The sequence below is a fragment of the Olea europaea genome, unplaced genomic scaffold (assembly GCF_002742605.1).
Source record: "Olea europaea var. sylvestris unplaced genomic scaffold, O_europaea_v1 scaffold3298, whole genome shotgun sequence".
Taxonomy (NCBI): Eukaryota; Viridiplantae; Streptophyta; class Magnoliopsida; order Lamiales; family Oleaceae; genus Olea; species Olea europaea.
Genome location: NW_019251910.1, coordinates 15,811 through 37,919, shown reverse-complemented (window position 1 = coordinate 37,919; position 22,109 = coordinate 15,811). Strand labels below are relative to the sequence as shown.

Below are 22,109 nucleotides of genomic sequence, written 5' to 3'. Positions count from 1 at the left end.
AACCACCACATTTACCGCCAACATCACCACCACCCATTTCTCAGTCCTTCCCTCCCCCTAAACCCAACCAAATTAACCGACTCATTGTCTCTTGCCACAGTCACAGCCACCAGAAAATATAAGCTTGACCAAACATTTGAGAAATCTCAATCTCACAAAATCAAGTTCTTTTCCTAGGTGTCAAAATTGAGAGAATCTAAATTTCAGAAGCAAATTTACACTCTGAAACTGAAGTCACTAACTTGGCCCCTTCTTCCCCAATTTCGAAATCTGCAAATGATGGTAGCCCAAAATTCAAGCTCACCTTTTCCACTATTGCTTCTCCTTCATCATTTTTATCTCTCACTAACGGTACAAATTCAAGCTCATTTTCAAGGAGGTCATTGCAGTTGGTTTTGGGAGGTGCCGACGCTGGGTGCTAATAGCATTGGGCGGCAGTGGGCTAATGGAAAGGGGGTGGGTTCGGGTTGGTGAAAGAGAGAAGAAAGATTGAAAGAGTGACGGTCGAGGTGGTGATGCCGGTGGGTAGTAAGGCTGTCGACAGTGAATGTGGTGGTGGGGTGTAATGGTTTTGATTTGGGGAAAAAGGAGATGTGGATGGGTTGTGATTTTATTTTTTATTTTTTTAATTTTTGATTTAATAGGAAAAATGTGTTTTATCCAAAATGTCCCTGTCTTATGTGGTCAAATTATTAAATTTTTAATTTCTGGAATCAACTAATGATTTTTAGGGTCAAACTAACGGAAACTGTCAATTTAGATTTGAGCTGCACATTTTTAAAAGGCTTGGTACTCGCGGTGACACAAATAAAAGGTTTGAGCAACGTCTGCTAATAAATGAAATATTAGATATCTTGACTGCAATTTTTCCCCATTATCTATCCATTTATCGACTCATTATATATAAACGCTTAAAAGTACTTTCAAACGATCAAAATATTTTACCCATTTTTCTAGTTTGAAAATCAAAATGTTTTTATTTTTTAAAATTAATTTATTCTATTAAAGTCATTGTTCAGATGCTGGATTTATAAATTGTCAATAATGCTACTCTTACAGCATTACTTCACAGCATGTTTGACAACATTTTAAAATTGCTGACATGGCAAGGGAAAAGCGTGAAAAAAGAAGGGAAAAGCAGGAACACTAATTGATGGTATTTCTTTTCACCCAAATCCGCCCATTATCTCTATGCATTCGTCCCCAAATCTGAGCGGCCACAAACGATGCGACTTCAAATTTCTCGGCGATAACGAACAACCATCGTTACACCCCCAGACCCCCTCCGGCGGCAATAGACAGCACCGAACTACCTCATTCGTGTTGGGTAAGTAGAAAAATGGCAATATATGCGATTTCCCTTCCTTTTTTTTTCCTTTTTTTTTACGCTTTTGTTTTTGGGTTTTGACTGTGTACTTGATTGTAGGTAGTCTAATTGGTTGTCGAAAGTGTTGATTCGCTTTAGCCTTTTCTATGTGTGAGATTATTATGCCCAGATTTTTTGTACGTTGAGTTCATATAAAGATGGTTGAAGAGCTACAATTCTTCTCTAGTGAAGGGAAAATAATAATCTTGCAAGATTACTAATTTTTCTTTTCTTTTCTCAAATGAAACATGCCAAATTCCAGATGACAAATTTTTTTCCAAAGTTAACAGAGCAGGCAGTACTGCTCAAAGAGCTTAATGATCCAAAAATAATTGAGTTTATTGATGCATTCCCTCTCAAGGGAAACTCACTCATTCTATCTTAATTCATGGAGTGAAAACGAGAAGCAATTATATTACCAAGATAGGAGGAATATAGGAGTAAATTAGAGGGTTTAGAAATCTACATAGTGGAATTTATGCATACAATGTTTTCACCCCACCACGTGAATTGTTTTTATAGAATGAGCATTGTATGTTACTTAGTATTAATGAATTTGTGTTATGTTAATGTGGTTCTTTTTCGTGGTTGACCTAGACTACTTCAAAGCTGAGCCTGTCGACAATTTGTTTGAAATCGCTTGCTAAGCTAATGGATGAAAAAGACTTTGAGATTTCCCTGAACATAAAGATGCGCAAGGGGAAACGGGTTTGGAAGATTTTATCTGAAATCCGATGAATTGGAATGGTGCTTGAAAGGTTTCTATTTGGTGATCGTTTGGACATGTCAATGTTAATGGGTTATGTTGAACGTGAAACTAAAGTCTTCGTAGTAGTTTGTAGTAATGCAAGTGTTTATCTAGGGTACGTTAGTATGTTAATTTGGATTGTGATTTGTAGCGAAACTCATTGTGCCAATGCTTGTGTATGTACCAATGTCAGTCCAGTTTGAATCATGTTGGAGTGTATGTGCCAGTGTCAATCAAGTGTCAATGCCAATGTTTGTGCATGTGCCAATGTCGATCAAGTTTTGATGGATTATGTTGAACATATGTTTGTGTATGTGCCAATGTCAATACAGTTTGTAGTAGTTTGGAGGCTTGATTATATGCATTACCGAAATCTGTGAGCAAATTGTTATCTTTGTCCTCATTTTGGTTGCTTAATATGATGTAACAGATTACCAAGATCATTTCACAATGAAGTTAATGAAGAATGAGATCTGTGCCAAAATAGTGCCAAAATCATTAACACACGTTCATTTCATTAACAAAGTAGTGCCAAAATAGCCTGCCACTAACAACTGATTACTAAGTATAAGCATTACAACAATACGATCCAACTCATTAATCATTCAACATAATCATATGATGAAAAAACAGCAGCCTCATCAATCATTCATTACAACCAAACAAGTCGTTACAAGCATAACAAAAACCACAAGAACGTTAACACCCTTTTTCTAATGTTTAGTCCACCAAAAGTATTAATAATAGCAGTAAAAAAAGTTCATTTCCTTCATTCATTGTTTCTACCTGTGTATTGCTGCTGGTCCAAATCTGATATCTTTTGTGTGCATTTCTCTAGCAATCGTGGACTGAGCGGCGCTATACATCCAACATGCTATGACACGTTGATGGGGGTGGCATCGGTGGTTGGAATCATACTGCAATACCTATTGTAAAAAAGTACAAAGTCAATGATATGGGGAAAAATAACATATGCAATTTAAACATAGGAAACCATATAATTACCTGGGTAGTTCACTACAACATTTGATATTGATGGAGCAATGGAATTTGAAGCTGCCAACGGCTGTGTAACTACATGAGTCTCATCATCAACCTACGTGAAATGAAAACGTAATTACAAATTGCTGCAATTCAATGCAACAAACAAAAAAAAAATGTAACACAGTATTAAATCTTTAGGAAAAAAATATTACCGTTGTAATTGAACACACGTAATTGTATATTTTCAAAGTTCAAGTTCAATAAAGTTTCGAATCTACCTTTCTTAGTCATTTGTTCATCGTGGTCGTCGTGAGAGCCTGTTGCCCAGTACTCTGAATACTATTCGTGTCGTCGACAAGGCTAAATCGAATCAACACTTTCAACAACCAATTAGACTATCTACAATCAAGTACACAGTCAAAACCCAAAAAAAAAAAATCACATATATTGCGGTTTTCTACTTCTTCTTTTTTCATATATATATATATATATATATATATATATATATATGTGTGTGTGTGTGTGTGTGTGTGTGTGTGTGTGTGTGTGTGTGTGTTAAATTAAATAAAATTGGATGCAATTAAAGGACGAAAAACAACATACCTGTTTTTTTTTTCTTCGAATACATACCAAGTATGTCCCAATGAACATTGACGAACAAATGGAAGATAAGAACCTTGTTGCATTTGAAAAAACAACTAAAGGGGAAACACAATTTAGAAATCGTCTTCAATCATAGATTGAAAAAAATAAAATAAAAAGCATCGACTATCACCTTTCCAGCATTGAAATTTTGCAACCAATGTAGAATTCAAAATTCAAAAGCCTAACAATATTATAAAGTATCAATTCATAAATATCTGTAATTAATTCTACAGGTCTGCTCTATTTTTTTACTTACCCAACACGAAGGAAGTAGTTCGGTGGTGTCTATTGCTGTCGGAGGGGGTCTGGTGGTGTAACGATGATTGTTCGTCGTCGCCGAAAAATTTGAAGTCGCGTCGTTTGTGGCCACTCAGATTTGGGGACGAATGCGTAGAGATAATGAGCGGTTTTGGGTGAAAAGAAATACCAGCAATTAGTGTTCCTGCTTTTCCCTCTTTTTTCACGCTTTTTCCTTCCCACGTCAACAATTCTAAAATGCTGTCAAACATGCTCTCTCATTGAAGAAGGGGATGGTGGGCAGCTACTCAACTCCTAAAGATGTCAATAAGAGTAGCATTATTGATAAATTGTCAACCTCAACTGACATGCACAGCCTGTGTGCTTCTTTCCACACGTAAATTAATAGATTTTATTTTAATTAGAATAAATTTGGCATAGCCGCCGTAACAGTAGCCTTACAACCGATAGCACAAGTATCCGGTTGCTCAGCACAAGTACGCACGTGGTCTACTTTTGTATATTCTTGACTAATCAAATTATGTCCATATATCTTAATATTTAAAAATTGGTTTCAAAAATCTAATAAAAAGCAATCCATGCAAATCACAGATGACATCAGGCCTAACTTGATCTAAGCAAAATGTAAAATCATCATCGAGATACCACCAACAAAGAGATTGTTAGGTAGAGCTTAAAAGTCGATTAAAATCAAAATTTTGACTGTTATTTCATTATTCAAGTCGTCATTTTTGAATTTTTCTCTTACGAGTAGGACCCACTTTATCTCTTACGATTAAAAAAATCAATTATCAAAATTCCTATCAAACAAGTACTAAATAATCAATTTGCAATCTTTGGATTAAAAAATTATGCTCTTGATAGGGATTGCATTTTACCAAAATTAAAGTCAATAATTATTTTTAATCACATATTTTTTAAGAATTCATAATTTTTCAATAACAAATTTTTTAACTTTTATCAAAATTTATTAAAAATATGATTTTAATTTTCACTAAATAAGACTATACAAACATAAATATTTATTAATAAAATATATATCATATCAATAGCGAATGGAGATGGGACCTATAGAGTTCCTGGCCTCATTGAGCCCACGTTTGTCATCCTTTAACAAATTAAATTGTTTAATATAGTAACATTATCTACCACTCATTCACACAATAAAATATTCTGCACACAAGTGAATAAAGTTTCTTTAAATTTTAACCACACATTCTTCAAAAAAAATTATTCAAAATTCTATAATTTTTTCCATATCAAGCGGCAAAGAGGCTCTAAAATTTGAAAAAGAATTATTTATGTGACCTTTTTCACTTTTTATTTTTTATAGTATTATATTTTGTGTCCAAGTTTTTTTGGTAGTTAAAAACTAAGGTTCTCACTGAAATCGAATCTTGACATTTTCACTGATCGTACAGTATTATTAAGACATGACATTATGTTATTTTGATGTAATAATATTACAAGTACGAACAAACCCAACGCGAATAAACAAATATATACATTCTGTAAATAACATTATAAAAATTGAAGCAGTTAAATGCCAATGCATATAAGATTAATAATAACAAAACAAGCACATCAAGACAAGGCTTCATAGATTAGAATTAATCAAAGACAAAATATTTAATATTTAAACACTATACTTTAATTTTAATTTGCTAATTTATTTCAGTTAATTATATTAAACTCAATATATTTATTCTCTTTTGAATGGCAAGTCTCTCTCAATATATTCTAAATTGAAGACGACGTTCTACCAACAATTGCCGACATAAAAAGAACATTAATTAGACAATTAAAACATTAAATCAGTTCCTTCACAGAATGCTCTTAAAAGTATTCAAGTATGATATATTTGACTTAAGACACGCACGTTTGGGAAAACTTAAAAAACTGATAAAAAGTTAAGTCAGAGTCAAAAATAATTTTAATCATACATGATCCAAATTTATCTTTGACCATGGGCCCCACTTGTGAGAGGAGCAATCCAAAGTTTTGACTGTCAACGGTTAGAAAATAAATTTTTTTGCTCCAAAAATTGGCTCAAGACAAGTCCATAAACTTTTGAACAATATATTTCGTCAACTTTTTTAAAAATTTACTAAATTTTTTTTTTTTTTCAAAAACCTTTATCAAACAGTCCCTGAATATCTTCATTCAGTCATGTTGGAAATCCTATCGTCATACAATGTAAGCATGGAAGGCAATAGGATATGATATTCACACCTTCTTTTGCAGTTATTGTTAGGAGAAAAAGGGGCAAAAATGAATTGTCGTAACTAATACCTTTTTTTGCAATATTTATTTCTTAAAGTAAGAAATTTATTGTAGTGACATTAAAAATGTCGAGTATACGTGAAAATTTCATAGTACAAGATTATTAGTCAAAAGATTGTAGTACGTTTAAAAGGGTGATGCGATCTTTGACATTCGATACATTGAACGAACTAATCAATGTAATAAATGAAAAGAGACTTTTGAAGTATTTATTCATTAAATTTAGCTTAATTTACTTGATGTTACAAATAATTCGACTCGTCAATTAGTTCAACTGAAAGAAAAAGGGGATAACAATTAATTCGGTTATATGCAAATTGCAACTGGAGAGTTATTAATTAACCAAGTTGAAAGGTCGAACGTGACACGAAAAAAGGGACAGAGTATCATCAAATTTAAATTAGTTACAAGTTGGATGCTAGCTAATTAAATAGACCAACCACCACATAATAAAAACTATATTTTATGCCTGGAATTTTTTTTTTTTTTACATGTGGGATGTGGCAAAGGTAACAATTCTGTAAAATAACGCAAATAGGTTGTTCGACAAAATAAATAAATAAAGAATAAAAAAATCATAAAAATGAGGATTTTAGATTAGCTTGAATTGAGCTGTCCATATTTCTATCCGTACAGTGCTAATGCTTGCAGTCGATATGGAGTCAACCTAGCTCTCGTTCTCGCAAAATGGATTTTTCGACAGGTTTAAATAAAAATTAATAAAATATGTAATTAAAAGTGATAAAAATTGTGGTCCAATGAAATTCACGTTAGCCCAGTCCGCTGTCCGCCTAGCATATCTCGATACAATTATATGTTTTAAAATAATTTTTTTCTTTTATGTAAAATAAAAAAAAAATTACAAATCAATTTTGAAGAATAGTCAAACTGGTCTATGCATAAACCGGTGGCGCCGGTCAAAGGTTATTTAAACTCCTCTCTTCGATCATTTGCTTCTCCAACTCTTGCTCTTTTTGTCCAACTTCTCCCTCCTCTTCTCTTCTTCTTCATCTCTCTCTATGACCCCAAGTAGTTATTGAAGAAATTGTTTTATGGGCAGCTTTGAAAATTGAATTCTGTTGAACTCTGAAGAATTATTTTGAATTATCTCTGCTGCTTTTTGGGGTTTCGACTCAAAGTTTTGGTGCAGACAAATGGCTGTAAGTTTACCATATTTCTTTCTGGTTAATGTTATCTTTACTGTCATTAAGATTCTTTTACCTGGTTTTGGTTCTGCTTTAACTCTGTTATGTTCGAAAGTGACATACTTTGATTGTTTTACTGAATTCTTGATGTAGCCTGATCCGATCTCTCTATGTCAGGAAATTATTTTTATGTTCTAAAACTATTTCTCTTTAAAAATTCTGGGTATATTATATTTTTGCTGTTAAATTATTTCATCTCCTGGATCGACAAAAGAATGATAATTGTTCGGTCCACAGCCACATGATAACGTGCGGAAAAGGAAAGAACACGGAGACTTTTAACCCACTAGAGGGTCTGATATGTTAGGATGTGTGCCCATGTAGTATATTTTGTTATGATAAAATAATGATTTATAATAAATTGCAATTTTATATATTTATTGTATTTATTTATTATTGAGTTTGCGAATTAAATTGCCTATAATTAATTGTGATAATATAAGTTGAGTACAGTATGACACAACTTGTATTTTGATTATAAATAATTCGTTCACAATCAATGTATAAGTGTTGGCACCTAGTATCGAAAGGTTGTAGTGTCGTCCAATTCACTATTCATGTTTGTCACTAATCCTTATTACCGAAATAGTTGAAGGTGACACTAGTACACTTGGAGTATATTAAATGGACCAAGTGTCGAGTTTAATTTTATACTATAATTGTACGAAAAATTAAATTTCACTTGACAGGATTATGTATATTTTTTTTCGTGATTTTAATTGTTATTTAATTCATCAAATTGGTCAAATTTCTCGATGAATTGGGAACTTGAGAATGAGTGAAGTACAGAACATGAATTTGTATCGGGAATTGTCATCTTGAAAAATGGCTAGAGTGACTACTTATGTATTTTCTGCTGAACGGTTAAAATTTATTCTTAGAAGTTAAATTTTGGCATTTGTAATTAGTTCACGAGACCGTTGAAGAAAACGATAATTAAGTTAGTGGGAATAATTGGAAGGGCAAAACGGTCATTTATGCTCGTACCTAATTCTCGAATCTCATACAGGAATAAGATACATATACGGTAGTTTCAGGGGAAAATATTACAATTTTTTTGGTTTCTGCGATTTTATATATTTCAAGATTTCAATCTTTTACTTTTAGTGAAAAAACAAAATTAATAATTAGATTGGGTGGTCTAGTGTCGATTAAACGGGATCTAATTATTGGAATTTGGATAATATATGTCCGATCAGATCCATATGGTAACTTTGTAAAGTACTGGGACTTAATTACGGAAATTATAATAATTTTGGGTTTAATTGTAATTACAATAAAACTTTGTACTTAGTTGTAATTGCTATAAAAATTGTAAACTTAATTATAATCATAATTGAAATTCTATAACTACATATGTAGTTAAATGTAAACCAATTGGACGTAGACTTTAATTAAAATTCCCATTTGAATTTTAATTAAGATTCTTATTTGAATGTGGAATTATTACTGTAGAACGATTGTAATTATTGTATCTCTATAAATAGAGATTAGATGAAATCTAGACATCTTATGGATTGAACAGAACAATCATAATATAATAATTTCATGGTGTTCAAATTTGGAGAGAAAAAATATTTTTCTTACTTTTATTAATTTTGCTAGAAAAATGGGGGCCTGATAGACCCCTTGACCGAACCCCATCCATGGGGATGGGTCCCGCGCAAAAAAATGGGACCCCCACCTATTGGTGGGGTTCAATCAGGTCCTGACCCCCTGTTTTTGTAGCAAAGCCCTACTTTTATTTGTATGTCCAATCCAAGAATTAGTTTCTTAATTTAATTAGAAGAAGGTGTCCACTCACCATATAGTCTCGACTTTGGAGGATAACATAAAAGATTTTGAGATTTGAAGCATCAAGTTCTTGAAATTAAAAGCCTAAAAGTTTGTAATCCAAAAAATTGGAAGTTCGTGATTTTGAATTTATTAAAGAATTAACAATTTGATTCATGTAAAGATTGGAATCCTTTATTCTTGATATAACATACATGTGAACATCTTGATGATCTTGTTTGTTGAATTAAAGAAATTTTTCATTTTTGGGTAATTCTGCTTCCATAATCCAACATGATATCCATGAGCTATAAACGCTACTCATCCTTAGCATCCAATGTAGTGAATATGGCTCGAATACTAGAATTAAAATCAATATCAAGAGTTTAATTAGGTACCGAAACATCGTTCCAGAACACAACATACTGTTCACTAACAAAAACATCACAACCTCCTCGTGCTACAATTGTCACTCAAAAAATCACTCGGATTTTCAACAAAACAAGAAACGAGAAAGAGGAGAAGAAAAGACAGTGACAAATGAGAGGGAGTTCAGGAATGTGAGGGTTAGCCTCCTTTTATAAGACGCAGACGAACCCTCCATCCTACGGTTGTGTTAGCGCCACATATAAAGCCAAGATAACACTTCAAGCTTCAAAGAAAAACGTGTTTCTCCAAATGTGGCTTCGGTCGAAATTGAATCACTTCAGTTAACTCTGAGGCACTTAGTCTCGACAATAAATAAAGATCCGATTTGTAGTATCAGGCATTAATTTTCTTTGCTGTTGGACCTTGGTTGTTTTTACAAGCAGTCTTCATATTTGTTGCTTTAAGATTATTAAAGTTAAATTTGATGTTTCTTGTTTTGTTTGGTCTTTTGTGGGTGAAGTATTTCGAATTCTTCGGTCAGTCAATTGGTATGTCGAAGAATAACTCAATCTGCTTTTGTAAAATTTGCCAACTTTTCTAGATCTTATAAAGAATTGGATCGGATTCCATCATTTGTTACTTTGAAGACGGGATTTTAAGACGGGATTTAGCATTTTTTAGGAATAATATCTGCTTCCACTATTAATGGAAAGTGTTTCTTCTTATTGTCGATGCAGCAGTCAAATGTACCAAAATTTGGCAACTGGGAAAGCGAAGACAGTGTTCCCTACACAGTCTACTTTGAGAAGGCAAGGAAAAATCGGGGTGGGAAGATGAGAAATCCGAATGACCCTGCAGAGAATCCTGATATCTTCCAGAATGCTGATTCATCTTCAGCTCCAGCCCCAGCCCCGGCCCCGGCCCCAGCCCCTGCTCCTGCTCCGCCGTCAAAACCAGGAACTAGACCTGGGGAACCAAGGGTGAGTGGGGAAGAAGGCGATTTCAGGCAGTTCAGAAATTCTCCAGTCGTGAGTGAAAATACGGGTCAGAGCATGGCTAATGAATCAAATTATTTAGGGCGTGGCTCGAGGTCTGGTGGACATACGAGGCCAAGTGCAGGTTCGGAGGACAACATTGAGCGGTCTCCACTGCATCCACATCACCAGGCCAAGATAACGGGGAGAGGTAGTGGATCTCCTGCTTGGGATGGAAAGAACTCATACGAAAGCACTCAGGGTACCCCTGGAAGATCTCGGTTAAAGCCAGTTCAAGGAGATGAAAGTGTAAGTGTTCTCGGCGATTTTAACTGTTTTCCAATCAGTACGCAGTTATTATGCAATTGATCGCTAAGCTCGACTGGTTGCCACCTTTTAATTGATTGCATTGTAAATGACAGCTCGATGGAGGTGCTGCTGTTCCAGTATTTGGCGAATGGGATGAGAATGATCCTCAATCTGCCGAAAATTTTACTCACATTTTCAACAAAGTGCGAGAGGAAAAGAATAGCGGGGCTGGAAATGTGTTAGGCACTCCAAAGCATCCATCTTACGGCGCTCAAAATCAACAGCCCAAGAATCAAAAGGTTTGTCAATCAACTGATGGCCTCTTGAAGCTTTTCAATTTAAAGTAATTTGGATTCAACCTTATCCTTCTCGTTCCTTTAATGCAGACTTGCTGCTTTCCGTGGTGTTAAAAAAACATGTAGATTTCCGATTTCCTTCGAGCTTTCAAGCTATGATGAACATGTAAATAGCTCGGAAATCTCTTCCAATGCAGCGATACTGCATTTATTCCATGTAATAGTGTGTGCCTTGGTACAATAATGCGAGATCTTGCTGGTTCATTATTCCAGTTTGCTCTCAGTTTTCATTGTTACTTGCTAGACTGAAAGAGAAAAACATTGGGAAATTCTTTCATTCTAGTACTCCGTAGTATTCGTACTGTTTTAGTATCGTTTTACCTGTTATATTGCAAAGGGAATGCATTGAATTGCTCGTATAGTTAAACTGTTTTTGTCATTTGAGGAGAAAAACATGGATTGATTGACACGGTATATAAGAAAACTTACAATATGTTTGATCATCTATTCATCTTCAATGGTTTGCACCAATTTGATTATGTTATTTCCTTTTTAATTATTTCTCAACAATTCAGTTATTTCAGAAATTAAATTATTACTAAAATTTTAGTTGATGTATTAAAATATTGCATTTATTAATAAATTAAAAAGTACTAATTAATGAGTAATTTTTTAATGTATTTTATATTATTAATTATTTCTTGATTAGAATTTAAAAATAATAAATAAGTTAAAACAAATATAAGTAAAGTTAAATTATTAAATAATTAAATGACACAAAAGGAGAAGGAAAATTATGAAAAACTTCAAAATTAACTAGATGAATATTGTTACACCAAATTTGATTTTGGTGTGATGTAGTGTTTTTAGTGTACCATTGAAGAGGATTTTTATTTTTTTTTACACCAAATGGGGGTTTTATCGTTGGAAATGTCGTTAGTGAACTATGATTGATGCTAGGGACTTATCAAGCATGATTACAATAACTATACGAACCATGCACTAAATATTTTTGGTGAATTTTAAATTGATGGGTCGATAATTTTATCAAATGGATATCGTACAAATGTATGATATAACGCTATACTGTGCAACATATGGGTTAAAACAAATTCTACATTTTTGATTGGGTCAAAGAAAGAGGTTGACCAAGATTTCAATTCGAACTTTGGAAATCAACTTAACTTGCTATAATCTCTGTCCCATGTTGAGATTAACTTTTAAGCTATTTCAAATCTAGACCCGATGTAAAAATTAAAATGAAGAAAAATTTTAAGAGTCGATTTGATTGCAAGAATGAAATTTGGATGGAAAGAAAATGAATTTTAGATAATTAAATTGTCTAAAACTTGTTTTAATGGAATTTTCAATTAAATGTGTTTGATTGATATAATTTTTCATCTGAAAAATGTTAAAATTTTGGATCTTTTGATTTTCGTTTGGCTTTATTTTTCATGAAAATTGTCGATTAAAGGAATGAAATTTTTTACAATTGTGAATAGAATTTGATCTTATTGCTGAAAATTATTTTAAAAAAAATGAAAAATGAAAACTGAAAAAGCATTTTCCCACAAAAAACCAAAGAAAACTAATTCCTTAAAACAATGGAAAATCCGATCACGTGAGGGGTTGGAGAAAAACAAATTCCAAGGAAAAAAAATTGCTATCAAATATATCATTTTGGTTGGAAATGGAATTTTAGCCCTCGTTTGTTTCTCATTATTTGTCCATTAAAATGAAAAATATGACCGTTATCCATCACATCAAACTACCATATTTGACTTTCTATCTCTTGTGCGGAGCTCGTAACGACTATATTTTTCATTCTTATTTTTATATTAACGTGTACCAAACGAGATCAAACATGCCTTAAAAGACTAAAAGGGGGGCATTTCCGTAAACATGTATTTCGCAGATGCGAAACCTTAATTTCACCGCCAAATGTTGGCGCTCGTCAAAAACTTCAAAATTTTCATTTCCATTTGAAACTATTCAAGAAAAAGTAAGCCGATTATTCAAACAAATTCAAACCCTCTCTCTGATTCTCTCTCCCTGGATTGGAAAAGAGCAGAAGAGCCGCAGTAGAGGGCTCAGAAATTCTCAATCTCATCTTCAACTACCTAACTTCAGGGTTCAGGTATCTCTTCAAAACGTTAATTTAACTAAATCCAAAGTGAATTCAATGAAATAACAGCATGTTTTTGCGTAATTTTGAAATCCCATAAAAATCCATGCTTGGATCTGAGTGAATGATTCAATGCTGAGGTGGAGTTTCACCATTTCGTGATTTTCCAGTTGTTTTTTTTTAGAGAAAAGATTGAATTTTAGTGAAGTTTTGGGTATCCGTTTGAGAAAAAATTATGGTCAGAGAGCAAAGTATAGAGTCATTTTATACTCGGTTACGTGAATCGGCACGAGCCTCGGCTTCCTCCACTCCTCTGCTAATTTTCCCCTCGACTTCTGATGTCGATTCGCTATGTGCTTTAAAAATAATAGGTCATGTTCTTGAATCCGATTCGGTTAGGTATGCTTGCTACCCAGTCTCGAGCTTCAAGGAAATCCATAAGTATGCAGGGCCTTCTTTGAGTTCGTCTTCGGATGAACCCATTACAATATTGCTGATAAATTGGGGGTGCCATAGGGATCTTAGGAGGGATCTTGAAATTGGTCCCTCTGCACGTGTTTTTGTTGTTGATAGTCATAGGCCGATTCATTTGCATAATTTAAGTAGCCAGAATGATCTTGTAGTTGTGCTCTATGCAAAGGACGATGAGCACCAAGCTGATTTGGTATATGACTTCGATGTGTCTGCTTTGGCCAACGAGTGTGATTTGAACAGTGACAATGAGTTTGAAGATGATTCAGATAGCGAGGATGAGAGTGATAGTGAGGAAGAGGATGGTGGGGATGGTACTCGAAAGAGGAGGAGATTTTCGGAGGAAAATGAGAGCGATCCAGTTAAGCTTTTTAGAAAGTTGAAAAGAGAATATTATTATATGGGTACTTTCCACGGGAAGCCATCAGGGTGCTTGATGTACGAGCTATCTCATTTATTGAGGAAGAATACTAATGTGTTGCTTTGGCTGGCTTGTGTAGCTTTGACTGACCAGTTTGTACACGAGAGGTCAACAGATGAAAGGTACCAGGCTGGTGTAATGGAGCTCGAGCAGCATATCAATAGCTCGGGAAACTTGGATGCGATTACCTCGGTGACTCTCAAGGATGGGACAAAGGTTACTGCTCCTGATACTTCTCGAATAGCTTATGAGGATGAACCAAGGTTGATGTTATTGCAAGAATGGAACTTGTTCGATTCAATGCTATGCTCGTCCTACATTGCAACTAAGTTGAAAACTTGGAGTGACAACGGGTTGAAAAAGATGCAGCTTCTTTTAGCTCGAATGGGATTTGCGAGGGAGGAGTGCAAACAGAAGTTCCAGTATATGAGTGTAGAGATCAAACATAGAATGAAGGATATGTTTGAACAATATCTACCTGAGTTTGGGCTTACTGATTTTTATTACAGAGGTTTTTTGCTACTTCATGGGTATAGCTCGAAAATCTCTGCTGCAGATGTGGTATATGGTGTGACTGCCCTGCTAGAGGCATCTATAGAATCGGATGGCTCCTCTGGTTCAAAGCAGTTTGGAGTAGCTTATGATGCCTTGTCCCTAAGCAAACTTGAGAAGCTGGAAACGGGAATGCGACAAGCTATCAAGGTACAGAGAGCAGTTCTTAGACAAGGCAGTACAGCCATAACCAAGAAAGGATCGATAAGAAGTGGGAGTAAATTCCGGTGGGTGAAACTCGAAGATTCAGCTGATGCCGAACTCCTATGCCACCCTCAGGCTTTAACTAAATTTGGTTATTTTCTGATGGATGCTTTACGCGAGAAGGGAGCAAGAATGAAGCCTTTGGTCTGTGTATGCTACACTAACGAGCGAAAGAAGGTATTGATAGTCGGAGTTTGTGGGAAGCTGCGGCTAGGTGCAGTTCAAGGAAATGCATTTGGATTGGCTTTCAGAAGTGCTGCCGAAGAGACAGGAGCTGAGTACTTCCACGAGCTGTTTGAATCGTCATGGATAGTTTTGGATGCAGTAGCTGTAAATTCATTCATGATCAGGTTGACAGAGAAGCTTTTATAAGAACTTCATCAATTTAATTTTTTTTCTTTTACTTGAATTGTGATTCTGTCATTCGTGGATGCCTGTATTTTTAATTAAGAAAATACTTCGTCGATTAGTTCTAACTTGTCTGTAACGATGCGAGATAATAACATGATTGAGTCGTGGGTTATTAAAGAGTTGTTTGACTACTTGACATAGTAACAAATTTCAGTTCTTGCATTTGTGATCGAATCATTTTTTCTCTATCTGAAAACTTAATAATGTCATAAATAAATTATTCGTAGTTACCCTAAGGTAACTATTGATCGAGCCTATGCTTATTTAAGTAAAACACTGAACAATATTTTGTTGAAGGTAATCTTACCAAATCTTTTATGCAGCTGTAGAAACGAGAATGTATTAATGGTTAATAACCCTTTCCTTGTATAAATTAATAGCAAAGCTATAATTTAAAATCAAAAATAATTATTTTACAACTCATGCAAATATTTTGTTTCCAAGTTTTGATTCAAACTTTATAAATTTAAATGCCTAAATATTTGCCTAGGGTTTTTGTGGGGGTTTTCAAACTATGGATTTCTCTATGATTCGTCCAAAGCCTCCTGCAATGAAGCCTGAGCCGCCACCACCGCCGCCGCCAGAGAAAGAGCCACCATCTTCAGACCCTCCACCAGCAGCACCAGAAGAACCGCCTCCGCCTCCAGTACCACCACATCAAGAAATGGCTTATCATCATGGATATGGACCACCACGGATGGGGCCATTCGTGGAAGAACTTGATAGGTCTTCGCATATACACCGATTGAGAAGTATTGAATATACAAATGCTAGGACTTGGAGGGCTAACTTTGGTGGATATTATGATGATTACTATTATGATGATCCTTCTAAATATGGTCCGCCGGGCCATCAACCGTCCAGGTATATGGTGGCGCAACCGCATTCACATGACTACATGTCACCAATGCCACCACCTCCACGGCTTGGTGTTCCTCCACCAGATCACTACCATGGTCTTCCAGGGCCACTAAGAGTTGGTCTTCCTCCACCAGATCACCACCATGGTCTTCCAGGGCCACTAAGAGTTGGTCTTCCTCCACCAGATCACCACCATGGTCTTCCAGGGCCGCCACCAAGGCTTGGTCTTCCTCCACCAGATCACCACCATGCTCTTCCAGGGCCACCACGGAAGCTTGGTTTTCCTCCACCAGATTTCTATCATGGACCACCACCACCATCCCCGTACCATCATTCGCAGTCACACTATGGCTACTTCAGCGATGAAAATCCCAATGGCTGCACAGTAATGTGACCTGATAATTTTCTACAGGTTTTTTGAGTTTCAACTTTAAGTTAATTCTAGCAGGAAACTACTACTCAATTTTTCACTTTATGTTATTCATCTCTTCAGTAAGATAGATTATTCATCTGTTCAGTAAGATAGAAAACATTTCCTTTTTTTCCTTTTAACAAAGAGTTTTCGTCATTAACCGTGGAACCAATTTTGTGGTTTTACGCGCCAGTCTATGTGAATGCAATTGTTCGCATCTCAAGCATTTCGAATCCATTATTACTAGGAGACCTATAACGATAGTCTTCAACTATAACACTTGCTCGCATTTCAAATCCGGCTGAGCTCGTGTCAAAGACTCTTTTACACGGCCTCAAGTCGAGGGGATACAGTCGAGACCGGAGTCATTAGTCTCATTAGGGATAAGACAAGGAGTTCCAGCTTGATTTGCTGTTGATCCTTCAGAAAATACTTCAAACACTAGTAATTTAATACAATGATAAATTTCTTTAACTGGATACAAAATAGATGCACAATTTAAGGTCACTGAAATTAATCCTCTTTTTCCGAATGTGTAAACTTGAATTTCAAGCAAAATCCACCGGTAGCACCCAAGAAAGTACTAAAAACAAGAAACGAAAAGAAAAAAGGGAAAAAAATTTCCAGATGATAAGATTAGACTGCTAAAAGATGTGTAGAGTAGAGCTAGTTACAAAGCTCATCTTTTTGCAGGTTTCTTTCTCCACTCTGTGCGCCCACGATTAATTTCAGAGCCATCAGATAATCTCAACAGATGAAGAAACTGAAGGCAGTCGTTTTCATCTTTCATACCAGTAGCAGATCCATTAGTTCCCTCAAGCTCTAAAATTGCGTTGTCCATTATTGACTCGGGACTTGTCAAGGAATCGACCACATCATCCTGCTGACATTCACGTCTATAATCTAAAGTAATAGTCTGCAGTTCGTGAGTGTCGATGATCTCTTGAGGCATACTCTGTTAGACAAATGAATCCTTGATTAGCAATTAAGTATCTGTAGCTAACATATAGCAAGAAGGAAAATCAAGGATGCTGAAAAAAGGAGTCACCAAGATAGGAATCTAGTCGGTTAATTGAAGTTCCTTTTACTATGCAATATAGCATACGAATACATGTGGAATAATAAAGAGCTCAGGAGCTGATGTTCAGCAAATATATTAAGGATATTGGTCCTCCAAATTAACATGTTGCAACAATTATAAAAAATGGAAGTAAAATAAAATAAATAAACTGATTCATTCCCAGTCTCTAACTCTCTAGATCTAGTTGCATTGCAACTATACTTCTAAGCATATTCAAGAGATGATAAGTCGAAGCAAGAACACAGATAACGATGTACTGATGAAGTTTTACGAACCTCCAGGACCCATCCAATGTATGTGACATTGTTTACATGCTGGTTCATGTCCAGATCAGCTCGTCTTGGCTGCAAATTAATAAAAAGTGATAAGTACTTAAAAGTAAAGCTCTGCCACACATCAAAACAAATTGATATTACCACAAGCCCAATTTTATAGTGTGGCACAGGGTCCTCTAGTTTTGCTATTTTCTTCAGGCTAGCATTATTCTCTTCAGGAAATGCTAATCTGGCATCCACAACAAGACAGCAGTAAAAGTACATGTTAAGATTGGTGTACGATGCACAAAAAGGTCTCATTTTAGGACAAGGAAGTGTAGTAGTGTGATAAAGCTAATTGTACGAGCAAAAATAAATGCATTGAAATCAATGTAGAATACAGAAAATTCTTTTGAACTCGTTTGCTGGGTTTTCATGTTAAAATGATTTCCAATGTAATCCACACTGTTCAAATTGGACATTCAACTTTAGTTGAAATAGAAGTAGAACAAATACAACATTGTTGACATGCTTTTATTTATAAATTTTTATTGATCGATGCAAAATATCAGAGATATGTGTTCATGGTTCAAGTTTCAAGAGTCAACCACAGATATTTCATGCATTTAGAAGAGTCAAAGTAACAAAAAGAAAAGCAAAATTACTCCTAAAATGGAAATTCATTTCTTGTATTAAGTAAAACAAATTTTGGGAAGAAAGATATCCTGATAATCGGAACAATGACAACTAACTTGAATGATGAATGCAAAATGCAGTATGAAAATATCCCCAAGAAAATCTCTTCATGTGCATTAACACAAGATAGATGCAGATGAAGAAAAGCAAATTCAAAAAGCAAAAAAGTAACTTTCTATGAAAATTGGACAAAAGGCAGCAGAAGTGACCATATCATCATCTTCAAAAAAGTAAAGAAAATAAAAAAATGACAATTATGATCTCTATGAAAATTATGTCATTTCTTTAGAACAAAGGACATTACTGTTCAATCATTAAGTGAAAAAGCCTAATAGTAAACAAAATACCAACCTAAGTGTTTTGGGACAATAAATTAGATATTCATCACGGACATCATCAGTAACTTTCTGAAGCCGTCTTGTGTCTTGGTTCATCATCACCCACTTGCTGCGATGAGAAGTTGTAAAGGTGATTCATTTGGAAGTAATGAAGAAAAGATCTAGCAAGTACATGAGAATTCCAAGATTAATGCAAGTACAGCCGTCATAGATGGGCTTAACAGAGGAAAGCATAACATGTTATGTTTCAAATCAGCACATCTTCAAATAGCAAAATTAAGATAATGGCTCTCCATCTGTCATAGAAAATGCAAATAGTACTCAAATTATTTGTGCCACACTTACTCAAAGTTACTATCATATGCCAATTCCTGGGAAATGTACAGCAGTGTTTACATAGTTTGTCTGTTAACACTATTTAAACTACCAAGTATAAGAACCTTTTCAGATCTTAAAATTCCCACATAAGACCAGCAAGCTTTCAATAGCTTACAGTTCTTCCCTCTGCAGTTTCGAAGTGTCTGAAGCTATTATGTGGCATAGGGGTTACATCTTTAGAAACATAATAATATCCTACTTCCATGAATAGCTTGTAATCACCATCTCTTCTGAACTTCATATTATATTTGGTCAATAGAGTTTGGTGGGTGAAGAAAACAGGTGATATGGTGACACAAGTGAAGATCACTTCCTTTTCAGGTTTTGGATACTCTATTTTTATGGGCTGCAACTTTTCTCCCAGGGATAGTGAGATTTGTCAAACTCCATTGCAGATAAGAATGTTTACTATCATTGTAGGTTTCCATAAAAGTTTTGCCTCCTTACATTTTCCCTTTAGTCATGAATGAGCTTACAAGAGATATCCAATTTCAGATTACTCATTATATGTAATTCGTTGATGACACATTTTTAATAGATGGGTCCAGGAAGGGATCATAAGTTAAAGAAAGGGAGTGCTTTGGACTCTGAATGTTTTAACATAGAATGTCCTTTTAGCTATAGTAAGAATAAGGATGGTAGGGTCAATCTGCAAGAGATTTTTGGAAGAAAATCATTTATCGGTCAGTGTCATACTCACACGACTAACTAGTTCTGCATGCATCTGTCCAGTATAAGTTTTGTTGTGGATGCACAAGTACTTCGTGTACACGAACAGCCTAAATAGTTTCTTATTTTATATATCTTTAATTTGTTCTATTCTTCACAGCTTAAATACATATAGGTTAAACCTAATATATAAAATTCACCTGGTAGCCCTTCCAATGACTTCACCAGTAGCATAATCTTTGAGAATCCAATCACGTCTTGTACCAATCCTTCCTTCGCTTTGGCACCATGTCTCTATTTCAAGCACGTCACTCCTGTTTCACAAATCATTTATATGAAATATAGATAAGAATGTTGTCATCAATAAAACTTGAATTCAACATTAGGATGTCAGAGCTATTTACGCTACCAGGCAGGGTATCTATAGATCTCGATGTGCATACGAGCAGTCACCCATATGAGATGCAATTTTCTCATGGTAAGTGTAGTTGCAAATCCATCAGTTGAAAACCCAACACTTTGAGCATGGTTGCAGCCAACCTCCTGCACAGTTGATTTTAATAAGAAAACAATGGGAGATAAATCAAGGAAAAAACATAGTTGCAGTATCAACAATAATGTAGGAAATAGAGAATCTAAATATTCTTGGCGGAGGATGTGACAAGATTTTCCATTCCTTATGGCATATAATTATGTGAAGACATGAAATAATAAAGAAAAAAATGAAAATAAAGAGAAAGATGAAGAATACCAACAAAGGCGAAATTTGCGAAGAAGAAGAAAAGTGTGAGGAAGAAGAAGAGAAGAAAAATGAAAATGAGAAAGAAGAATACTACAACAATTAAAGGAAGAAAAAGCGTGAGAAGATTTGAATCACTTATTTTTGTAAAAGAGTAGAATGGAGGAACCAGCACTTTGACAACACAGAATTAGCAAACAGACAATAACTAATAAGCTTTTACTAGACAATAAAAATGCAGAGATCAGTTTTCTCGTTATAGAGATAAGAACCAAGAGAACATTGAACAAGCTCGCTCAGAGAGAGAGAGAGAGACGGGTCCATCAGTTAAATTTCTAACATTCTCTTGCTTCCTTTTGGGTTATGTGTTTATAAATTATTTAGACTTCTGAGAATTTAAATTCAAAACCAACTGTATGCAAATGGCAAAAAACAAGTGAAGCAAGAGTACAAATAGATTGAACGAGATGTATTCGACTTTGATTTTATTTTCTATCAGTTTAACAATTGAACGAGATTGTTTATGAAGAATTAAAACTAAAAATAGATTCACATTTTCAGAAAATATAGAGATAAGAACCAAGAGAACATTGAACAAGCTCAGAGAGAGAGAGAGAGACGGGTCCATCAGTTAAATTTCTAACATTCTCTTGCTTCCTTTTGGGTTATGTGTTTATAAATTATTTAGACTTCTGAGAATTTAAATTCAAAACCAACTGTATGCAAATGGCAAAAAACAAGTGAAGCAAGAGTACAAATAGATTGAACGAGATGTATTCGACTTTGATTTTATTTTCTATCAGTTTAACAATTGAACGAGATTGTTTATGAAGAATTAAAACTAAAAATAGATTCACATTTTCAGAAAAACATACATATTGCCAACTTTCACACTTTTGATAGCTACCAAATTTTTTTATTTTCTAACTTCGTAAATTCACGATTAAGATGTGCCTTGTCTTCTGCAAAATAAGTCATCAAAAAATTTTATAATATCGATAACTAATTTTTTCCAAAACGTCCAAATGATTCAGAAAAACTTCAAAAAAACCCACAAATTTGCAAAATTTATATTTATGCTCAGGCATGTATCATCAAATTCACAGCAGAAAGGGCATAAAGCTCCGATTTTTATGCTTAAATAGAGGCACACTGAACAATACAGGTGGATAAATATTACATACGGGGCTATGATTTCATTTTAAAGCAGTTAAGAGTCAAATGAGATATCTTGTGAAAGGATAAAATTGAAGAGGGGGAAGGGAGGGGGGGGGGGGGTTCAAAATT

General features: G+C 34.7%; 3 protein-coding genes and 1 long non-coding RNA gene across 5 annotated transcripts in view; 2 read left to right on the top strand and 2 right to left on the bottom strand.

Annotated features, from left to right (window-relative positions):
* Positions 1–2,899: 2,899 nt before the first annotated feature.
* On the bottom strand, positions 2,900–3,524 carry LOC111385819. Its single transcript, XR_002701111.1, has 3 exons — positions 3,377–3,524; positions 3,120–3,210; positions 2,900–3,040 (listed from the first exon to the last, which is right to left on the bottom strand). It is a non-coding gene; the product is annotated as an uncharacterized LOC111385819 (long non-coding RNA).
* Positions 3,525–7,237: 3,713 nt separating this feature from the next.
* LOC111385816 (RPM1-interacting protein 4-like) lies at positions 7,238–11,631 on the top strand. Of its 2 annotated transcripts, none has more exons than XM_023010238.1 (4): positions 7,238–7,444; positions 10,372–10,914; positions 11,028–11,213; positions 11,301–11,631. In XM_023010238.1, exons 1-4 carry the CDS (start codon positions 7,439–7,441, stop codon positions 11,322–11,324), a joined length of 759 nt encoding a protein of 252 aa, XP_022866006.1. In that variant the 5' UTR covers positions 7,238–7,438; the 3' UTR covers positions 11,325–11,631. The 2 variants fall into 2 exon arrangements, with proteins under 2 accessions (XP_022866006.1, XP_022866005.1); XM_023010237.1 differs by having other exon boundaries at positions 10,369–10,914.
* Positions 11,632–13,198: 1,567 nt separating this feature from the next.
* LOC111385818 (cell division control protein 45 homolog) lies at positions 13,199–15,532 on the top strand. Its single transcript, XM_023010240.1, has one exon. The coding sequence runs from the start codon at positions 13,571–13,573 to the stop codon at positions 15,353–15,355; it is 1,785 nt and encodes a 594-aa protein (XP_022866008.1). The 5' UTR covers positions 13,199–13,570; the 3' UTR covers positions 15,356–15,532.
* A 1,580-nt stretch (positions 15,533–17,112) lies between these two features.
* Positions 17,113–22,109, bottom strand: part of LOC111385815 (oleoyl-acyl carrier protein thioesterase 1, chloroplastic-like) — a 6,065-nt gene continuing 1,068 nt past the window's right edge. Inside the window, exons 2-7 of the mRNA XM_023010236.1 lie at positions 20,493–20,626; positions 20,284–20,397; positions 19,050–19,145; positions 18,165–18,252; positions 18,024–18,092; positions 17,113–17,622 (exon numbers count right to left, since the gene is read on the bottom strand). Of these exons, the coding sequence (XP_022866004.1) occupies positions 17,347–17,622; positions 18,024–18,092; positions 18,165–18,252; positions 19,050–19,145; positions 20,284–20,397; positions 20,493–20,626 (777 nt within the window). The 3' untranslated portion in view covers positions 17,113–17,346. The remainder of the gene's footprint in view (positions 17,623–18,023; positions 18,093–18,164; positions 18,253–19,049; positions 19,146–20,283; positions 20,398–20,492; positions 20,627–22,109) is intronic.

Bases quoted from the DNA above. Each gene is read 5' to 3' on its own strand.
- LOC111385816 (XM_023010237.1), top strand. The intron at 10,915-11,027 runs GTAAGTGTTCTC...TGTAAATGACAG, and splicing joins CAGTTCAAGGAGATGAAAGT to CTCGATGGAGGTGCTGCTGT. The intron at 11,214-11,300 runs GTTTGTCAATCA...CCTTTAATGCAG, and splicing joins AACAGCCCAAGAATCAAAAG to ACTTGCTGCTTTCCGTGGTG.
- LOC111385818 (XM_023010240.1), top strand. From the start codon at position 13,571: ATGGTCAGAGAGCAAAGTATAGAGTCATTTTATACTCGGTTACGTGAA.